This window comes from Otolemur garnettii, unplaced genomic scaffold, assembly GCF_000181295.1.
Source record: "Otolemur garnettii isolate 467f Iridium unplaced genomic scaffold, OtoGar3 scaffold00005, whole genome shotgun sequence".
In the NCBI taxonomy this organism is placed as follows: domain Eukaryota; kingdom Metazoa; phylum Chordata; class Mammalia; order Primates; family Galagidae; genus Otolemur; species Otolemur garnettii.
The window spans coordinates 43,849,885-43,858,552 of NW_003852400.1; the positions used below are offsets into that span (position 1 = coordinate 43,849,885).

Genomic DNA, 8,668 nt, shown 5'->3' on the forward strand with positions numbered 1-8,668 from the left:
AGAACTCTCTCTGATGTCAGCTGGTTGAAGAAAAGAAGGGCCGTAATTCCGGGTCAAACCGTGATTTGCTGAAGAGAACGGTCACGCCTTGACCTGTCCTTACCAATTCCTTTATGTGCCGGAAATTTTCACTCTTGAAGGAGACAGAAGAGGAGGTTTGTCCTATTTTCAGTGGATTGATATCTGCATTACAGCTGATGTCACCAGCCTATAAAGAAAAACACCCAATCAGATTCAAGAAGGAAAAAGGTTTACCATGTTCCTTTTAACACGTTAAGAAATGCTGCTGTCACATGTTGAAGCAAGGGAGGGGCTGTCAGGTTTCTTTAAACTGTGTCAGGACCTGGCCACACTCCTACAGTCACTCACGTAGTCTGTGAAGTAGTCAAATCCTCCCAATGTGACTGGATATAAGCCCTAGGTGGCCGGGCTCAGTGGCTCACACCTATAATCCTAGCACTCTGGGAGCCCAAGGCAGGAGGATCCCTTGAGCTCAGGAGTTTGAGACCAGCCTGAACAATAGTGAGAGCCATTTCTACTAAACATAGAAAAATATTAGCTAGGTGGGATAGTACATCCTGTCATCCCAGCGACTTGGGAGGCTGAGACAGGAGGATCACTTGAGTCCAGAAATTGGAAGTTGCAGTGAGCTATGAGCACAGCCATTGTACTCTCACCTAAGTGATAGAGTGAGACCGTGTCAAAAAAAAAAAAAAATTAGTCCATATGATATAAGGCAAATTTGCAATAGCAACAGACTGAGTGATTTAATTTGGGGTTCTTTTCTGTGAAACATTTTAAGATTTTGATTTTCTATAGGGTCCTATGCTCACAAGAGGAATTACATGACTGTAGAGGCAGCTGAGTGCTGGACTAAGGGTCAGCCAACGTCTAACGGCTTGACTAGAGTGGTGCTTCTCCGCCTAGGCTGCAAGTTAGAGCCACCTTGGGAGCTTTTAAAGAAAAACACCCGTGCTCTAGAGCAGTGGTTCTCAACCTGTGGGTCGCGACCCACAGGAACTGTATTAAAGGGCCACGGCATTAGGAAGGTTGAGAACCGCTGCTCTAGAGATGGGGAGTTAATTGCCTAGCTTGAAACTAGGCATTTCTCACTCTTATTGAAAAAGTGACCTGGATCACTGAAATGAACACCAGGGTTGAATATTACCAGGAGAATTACCAGGAGAAAGTCCAGCTGGCTGCTTGAAGACCAGCTACCAATTGCACCATAGACCTACTATGCTCCCAGCATAGGTTCCACCTCTCATTCCTTGCCTTTTCCTAATAGAGCCTGACAAAGTCAGATCTTCACCTGGCTGAAACGGGATTTATGGAATAATTTCTGCCACCTGTAAATCCTTAGACTCAGATTATTTATTTATTGTAACAATCTTCTAATATAACAGTGACTGCTGGTTAATTGTGACCCAGGCTGCATGGGGATTATCTTTTGTTTCCATCTGTAAGATGTCAGACACGATCATCCCAACTTCACAGGATAAACACCTTGAAAGTACAGGTGTTTATGGATAATTCTGGTACCCTTACCTGGTCTGTGTGCACCCCAGTCAGGTACATCAGGGGATTCTTTTCTTTGGTGTATTGAGGGATGTGGATGATTACAGATGCCATGCTAACTGGAACATTTCCTGTGGTCACCTACATAGGGAATGAAACATGTGGTATTGATATAGGATGTATAAGACGCAAGGAAAAGTGATCAATAAGCCCTGTATTGATTAAGAGCAACGAGAAAGTGTTAAGATTGAGTCTATATGGAAGTGAGTCATCACTTCATAGGCATATTTGGGTTTCTCTATCTTATCTCTTAATGGAAAAAACTCAACATCTCCAACTTTAATGGGTAAATAGTTCAGACTTGAGAGATGGGGCATACATGGTAAAAAACGCCATCTGTGAAGTTGGGCTGCCAGAGAGTGGAGTCCCACTCTGCCACTGATTAAGAGTGTGGCTTGGGCAAGGAATGTGACCCCTCGATGCTTCTGTGTTTTTATTTGTAAACTAAGGATAATGAGCAATCCAGCAGATATACGCAGATACAGGGCGTCGGTACGGCATCTCTTCTCACCAGTGGGGTTTCTGTTCATTGGCTAAGGCATAATAATAGAGCAAAGCTCTTAATTGATTTGGGAATTGGATGGGGGTGATATATGTAAAGTGCTTGATACAATGACTGATGCTGCACTCTATATACATGTTATTACTACTACAAATTGAAAGAACATAGTTGCCAAATACTATTCAAATTTTATAAATTCCAGTATCTGGATCACAAATAAACATACTTTTAAAGACTTTTTATTAATCACAAAATTGTAGGTTTGCAGCCTTGCAATGAACTAGTAAGGAATGTACAGAAATAAAATGGTATTGACTTAGGGTGGGGGATGAAGTTTTCCTCTTCAAAGTTCTGTAACTTTCTTATAAAAATATTCATTTTTTTCACAAATTAATTTCTCTCTCTATAACTGATAATATTTAGATTAAAAATTGCTTACAATTTGATTCAAAAATATTTTTGGATATTATCTATTATGACTGGTAGAAAACCCATTTGTATACAAATAGTAAACTTCTCAAACAGAAGTGGTATCCGAGGATAAATTGGCATAATCACCATATTCCAAGGACTCTTGCCACAGCCATACCATTATAGTAAGGCTCTGTGTTTTGTTTTTTTTTTAATTTAAAAAAAATTGGGGGGGAGTTAAAATATATCAAATATCCATTATATACCATTAACAATTAGAGAATTCAAGTTGACATGACAACACAAAATATAAAATACATAGAAATAATTCTTCAGAAATATATGGTATTTCTACATGGAAAACTTCTAATTATTATGGAAAATATAAAAAGACACATGTCTGTATATTTTGCAAAATTGTTCTGAATGATTAATGTTGAACATTTGCTTTAAAATAGATTATCCCTTACCTAAGACATGTAACTATGCACAAATCTAGCTCTTTATGTCTCTGAGATCTATCCTACAGGTTCTCAAAGTACAGCACCTGAACCCACAGCAGAAGCATCACCTGAAAACTTGATAGAGGTGCAAATGTTCACGTCCACCTCAGATGGATCCAATCAGAAACGCTGAGAATGAAACCCACAACCTGTGTTCGAACAATTCCTCTAGGCGGTGAGCCTTTGAGAATCTCTGGTCTACTTCAATTTCCTTTTACTTTATTCTTATCTTCCCAGACTTATTTTTTACTTCCCTCCTTCTCCTGCATTTGCCATTCTTATGACAGGCTTACCAACCTTAAGGGAGAAGATGAATTTTGGACCAATGTCTTCCAAGCTGTGCACGGTGGAAGGAACCTTCCCATCCAAGGGGACTTCATAAAAATTTATGTTGGTGGATCTGTAGAATAATGTTAATGGAGCCAGATATTTTAGTATTTGTGTTGTTCTCAAAGTTTAATATCTCTTTTATTTAAGTACGTTATAGTAAGTAAAGGTTTAATTTTAATTGCAAAAGCACTAAATGAAAACGAATGCCTGTTATGGGTTCATGGTCCAATATATGTTTCAAAGAGTAACATAAATTCCTTCTAAAACAGTCCCGTCATGGGCTTTTTGCTGAGAGTCTGTATGTTTTAGGTTTATCTGCTGTCCAGTTTCTAAAATAAGTACAAAAATACTACTTTAGAGCTGATAGTAACTGGGCACAATGTTGGGGTGTATGGCACACCTCTTGGGGGAGGGACATAATTATAAGAGGGAATTTTACCTATCAAATGCAAACACTGTAACCAAATTCTTTATACCCTCCAATTAACCTGAAATAATAAAGAATAAAAAATAATAAAAAAGGTTAAAAAAAGAACTGATAGAACTTTTCTCAAGATTGCTATTATGTTGACTGCCACGTTACTATAGTGGATACTTGGTCTGTGTTGGTCAGACAAATGGATTTATAAGCTGGGTTTTCCACTTGGTGCGGGAGAAGAGTTCTGGGTATTAGCTCCTGCAGGCTTCATTACGGGATGTCTGTGAAACACAGCATGCCTGTTCCTTATTATTCTTTCTTCTATCCTTCTCTAGTTTCAAACAAACGCAAATGGTTTAGGTCTGAATTGGGGTTGGGCAAATCTGCTTCCACCACTAGAAAGGCCTGGAAGTTTCATTGACTAGGTCTAAAGGCCTTGGACTAATCTTGATCCTTCTGCTTAGGACTGTGAACTAAGGTGGGATTGTGAGCAGGGCGATGACTCCTGGGTCAGAGGACTCCCTGCAGGACCACTGAGGCTGCACTGCAACTGGAGACCCCCCTCTCCCCACTCATTTCTGGGACTTTGGGGCAGAAGTCTTCGGGTCAGGATTGAGGGGCAAGTGGTGAGAATAGTCTGAGAATCTCTGGGTACATTTTCTTCATTTCTTCCCACGTGACAATTTATACTAATTATAGGATGTTGATTTTATTTCTTGAAAAAAAAACTGGGCTCCATATTTTCTGGGATAGAATTTGTTGATTTCTTTACTAAAACCTTGTCTTTCTCTTTTATGCCTTAAATGTTTTTTTCCAAATTCTCAAAAGGAAAATCAGTCATAGGGAGATGTGAGTAGATGTGGTGTTTGTCAAGGTTATAGATGAGGGGAAACAATGATTTGTCAGCCTTATGTGGAAAATGGGAAAACTGACCGGTTTTGAAACAGAAGTCTTGGCTATCTGTCTGTGCATGAATTATTTCCTTTGCTTTCCAGATGATCTTTGTGTGAGCTCCTAAGACGGGCCAATTTCTAAATTTGTATGTGCTGCTTTTGAACTCTAAAGAGAACTTTTTGCTATTTGTTACTGAAGTGTTCTTTAAGTTACTTGAGTGATCAGCAAGATATTTGTGACAGCAGTTAGCTATGCTGGATGGGGGTAGAGATCCTGAAGAAATAATCCTACTGTTCCCGCCCATCCTATTTGTACATTATAACTCCACAGTTGGATAGTGTCCAAGTCGTTGTCGAGGGATGCACTCGATAAATGCACAGGACGTTTTTTCAAAAGTTTGCAAAGATGTTTGTTACAAAAATATTTTTCCAGCATTGCTTATATGATGACATACAGCATAAAAATGCAAAGCCGTCAAAGAGCTCATTAATACTGGATTGGTTACATAGATTACGATCCATCCAGGGCTAGTGTAAGTTAGATCTGCCTGTCTTGTTATGAAAACTTTTCTAAGATGATGTAAAAAGCAAGACACACAAGAGTGTTTTACATTCCTTTCGGGCAAATAAAATGCATTTGTGCCCATGTGTGTCAGTGGGAGTGCTACATGGATACATCCTGGTTGAAAGCAAACCCTGTAGGGGGAAGGTATTCTGAAAACAGGCTTACTGTTCTCCTATGCGGACTGGAACAAGGGAAGCAAGGGAGGGATGGCCCCACCTCTCACTGGGCATCTTTCTATAATGTTTGGGGTTTTAGATGGTAGGACTAGAAGCCATCTTAGCTTTTGTTCTTTATACTTCTCCATGTTAAATTTTTGACTATTTTAAAGAATATTAGCAAATATAAGAATCCAAGTTACCATCACAAAAATACATAGCTAAAGATGCTAATCAGTAAAACTGAAGTCCCAGTTCAAATTCATACTTATTTCATGTTCAAATAACTGAAAAAGGCTGGATGTGGGAGCTCATGCCTATAGTCCCAGAACAAGGCAGAGAGATCTTTTGAGGCCAGGAGTTTGAGACCAGCCTGAGCAATGTAGAGAGGCCTTATCTGAAATTAACCAGCTGTGGTGGTGCATGTCTGTAGTCTCAACTACTGAGGAGACTGAGGCAGGAGGATGGCTTGAGCCCAGGAGTTGGAGGCTTGAGGGAGCTATGACTGGGCCACTGCACTCCAGCCTTGGTGATGGAGCCAGACCCTGTCTCTCAACACACACACACACACACACACACACACACGCACACACACACACCTCTCTAAAAAGCTGGCCATGGAAAGAAAACAGAATGATCAAAAGGATGAATTGACAAAAATGTTTTAGTAGAATAAAGAATCAATGAGAGTAGGATGAAAAAAATTCAGATAATGTTGCATTTTTAATCTCTTTGGTTGAAGAGATTTGTTTTTAGTTACTTATTTTAGCAAGTGGGGATCCTTTGAAGTCTCCAGTTACTGATGAATTTTTCAGAGATGGATGACTTGGATTGGATTTTGTTTCTACTGACTTAATACAGAAACATTCTTTTCATCTTTGTTCACGTGTCTCAGGCTCTAGACATGATGGCATATTTTCCTTTTTGTTTTTGCTCAGCAATGTACACTAGATGATCCACAAATTCCAGGGTTTTAGGGGCTTGGATGAAGTGGTAGATGTTGGAATAACCTGCTGTCACTGGGCTCCTGGGGAAGACACTGCAGTGTGTTTTCAGGGGTATCCGTCTGTGCTGGGAAGTCGCCTTAGTGCTTCTCCAGGTAGAGAGCTCTGGTTACCAGCTTTGGAGGTGGGCCTCGCCGGTGGCCCACACACCTGCACAGCCGTGCCATGAGCTCGCTTCCCTTCTAAGTGTGATTAGGATAATACCAACCTCAGAACCTGTGGTGCTTATATGTTACTCACTTCCCAAGACACCTGTTTTTCTGAACAGTTCACGATAGCTGGTCTCAACCAGTACCGTTTTGACCACTGCTCTCTAGTTCAGTCACTTTGGCCAGGTGAAGACAGGGACTAAAGCATTTCTTTACAGGTGACCTCCTTTGGAATACCCTTCATTTCCTCCCAAATGGAAGAAATCCCTAATCTGTTCTGTCAGGAAATTCTCCATGCAGAAACCAGACCTGATCTAGACGTTGAATCTGGGATTCGACCCAGTGTTTTCTGTGGCTCTGGTATGTGCAAAGCATTGTGTGAGGGGCATGAGTTTCCAGGAACGTGGATACTCCCTGAGAGCTCATGTATAATAGGAATTAGGCAGTGAAAAAAAAAGTGCTGGCAACTCTCTGGACCCTGGAGAGTTCTGTATCAAGTACTTGGGAAGTTTACAACTCCTCTGCGGGCCTGCAGAGCAGTGGCAGACATGTGGCAACACCATGACGTGTAGCCAAAGGGTTAGTTCTCTGCCTTTCTGGTGCTGCTCAGTCAATCAACCTGAAGTCACTCAAGGTTTTCCTTGGGACCAATCTGCCTGTGGACTCTTGTTTTAGTTGACAAGGGGGAAACGTTTTAATTCACCTTCTTCAGTTAACACTGTGCACAGAGAAGACTTCTTAAGTCCCAAGCCAGACGTGCCCTAACCTGGAGGAGTGTCGATGGTGACAGGCTCCCCTCACTTCACCTACCTCGTCAAGTGAATTTCAGCGTCATACAAAAGAGGAATTTTGAGGTTGACCAAATTATCTGCCTTGTTTTCTTCTTGGCTTTCGCTGTAGAAGCAAACATTAGGGAATTACTTAAGGAGAAGTGTACAGGAGCCATCCAGCAGCAATTCATGACTTCATTATGTCTTACCTTAAAGCTTCGAAACTGAGAGATGCCTGATTTTGAAGGTTTTGGAGATTGAAGTCAAAGTTCATAGTAAAAGTCACCTACATGCAAAATTAAAATTTATCAATCTAAAATGCTTCATATGCAGGGGCCAACATAAAGAAAAAAACATTTCCCATGACAGTAAACTTGCTTTTATGTGCAGTTTAAGATTTCAGACTGGTAGAATGTCATTATTTATTTGAAAGCTTAGCTTTCAATGGACACACATTAGCTATCCAGGCACAGACTTGTACACTGGTGCTGATGTGACACTTGTCACCAGGGGCTACCAAATGGTCTCTGCGACTCTGTGCAGCATTTTGACCAATGATGACCAACATATTCAGGCAAAAATAATTTTTATATTGGGTGTGCCATTTGGAATGCCTTGCATGGGGGAAATCCCACTTTTACTACTAAAATTTTTACTAAAAATGTTACTAAAAAATCCTACTTTTACTAAAATTGTACTAAAAATTTTACTAAATTTTAAAGAAAATTTGCAGATATTAAAACTTCCTCTAAGGATGCAGCCAGTAATTTTGTAATACCTATCAAATGATAGCTAATAAAGAGGATTTATGTCGGTAAATCACACGAGTTAATTTGAGGATGAAATGCAAGTCGTACCCGTTGACCTCTCTTTACAGCAGGGTAGCCTACGCCACAGGTAACAGACTTCTGAGAGGAGGCAACCTGGCACGTTACTTCTGTCCCATCAACCTAAATGAAACCAAGGAAACAACGATGATCAAATAGCATACAACGTGTGTGGGTATGTGTCTGTGTGTGTGTGTGTCTGTGTGTCTGCGTCTGTGTGTCTGTGTGTGTGTCTATGTATATGTGTGTGTCTGTGTGTGTGTGTCTCTGTGTGTCTCTCTATATGTGTGTGTATGCGTGTGTGTCTCTCTGTGTGTGTCTCTCTCTGTGTGTGTATATGTGTGTCTGTGTGTGTCTCTGTGTGTGTTTGTATGTGTGTGTCTGTGTGTGTGTCTGTGTGTGTATGTGTCTGTGTATCTGTGTGTATGTGTGTGTATGTGTGTGCCTGTGTGTGTGCCTGTGTGTGTCTGTGTGTGTCTGTGTGTATGTGTGTGGCTGTGTGTGTATGTGTGTCTGTGTGTGTCTGTGTGTGTCTCTCTGTGTGTGTGTCTGTGTGTGTCTGT

The 8,668-nt window shown here is 40.7% G+C and overlaps 1 protein-coding gene across 1 annotated transcript in view; it reads right to left on the reverse strand.

Annotated features, from left to right (window-relative positions):
* Positions 1-8,668, reverse strand: part of ITGA2 (integrin subunit alpha 2) — a 98,647-nt gene that overhangs the window by 8,445 nt on the left and 81,534 nt on the right. Inside the window, exons 22-27 of the mRNA XM_012811205.2 lie at positions 8,136-8,228; positions 7,488-7,564; positions 7,319-7,402; positions 3,292-3,394; positions 1,549-1,659; positions 104-208 (exon numbers count right to left, since the gene is read on the reverse strand). Of these exons, the coding sequence (XP_012666659.1) occupies positions 104-208; positions 1,549-1,659; positions 3,292-3,394; positions 7,319-7,402; positions 7,488-7,564; positions 8,136-8,228 (573 nt within the window). The remainder of the gene's footprint in view (positions 1-103; positions 209-1,548; positions 1,660-3,291; positions 3,395-7,318; positions 7,403-7,487; positions 7,565-8,135; positions 8,229-8,668) is intronic.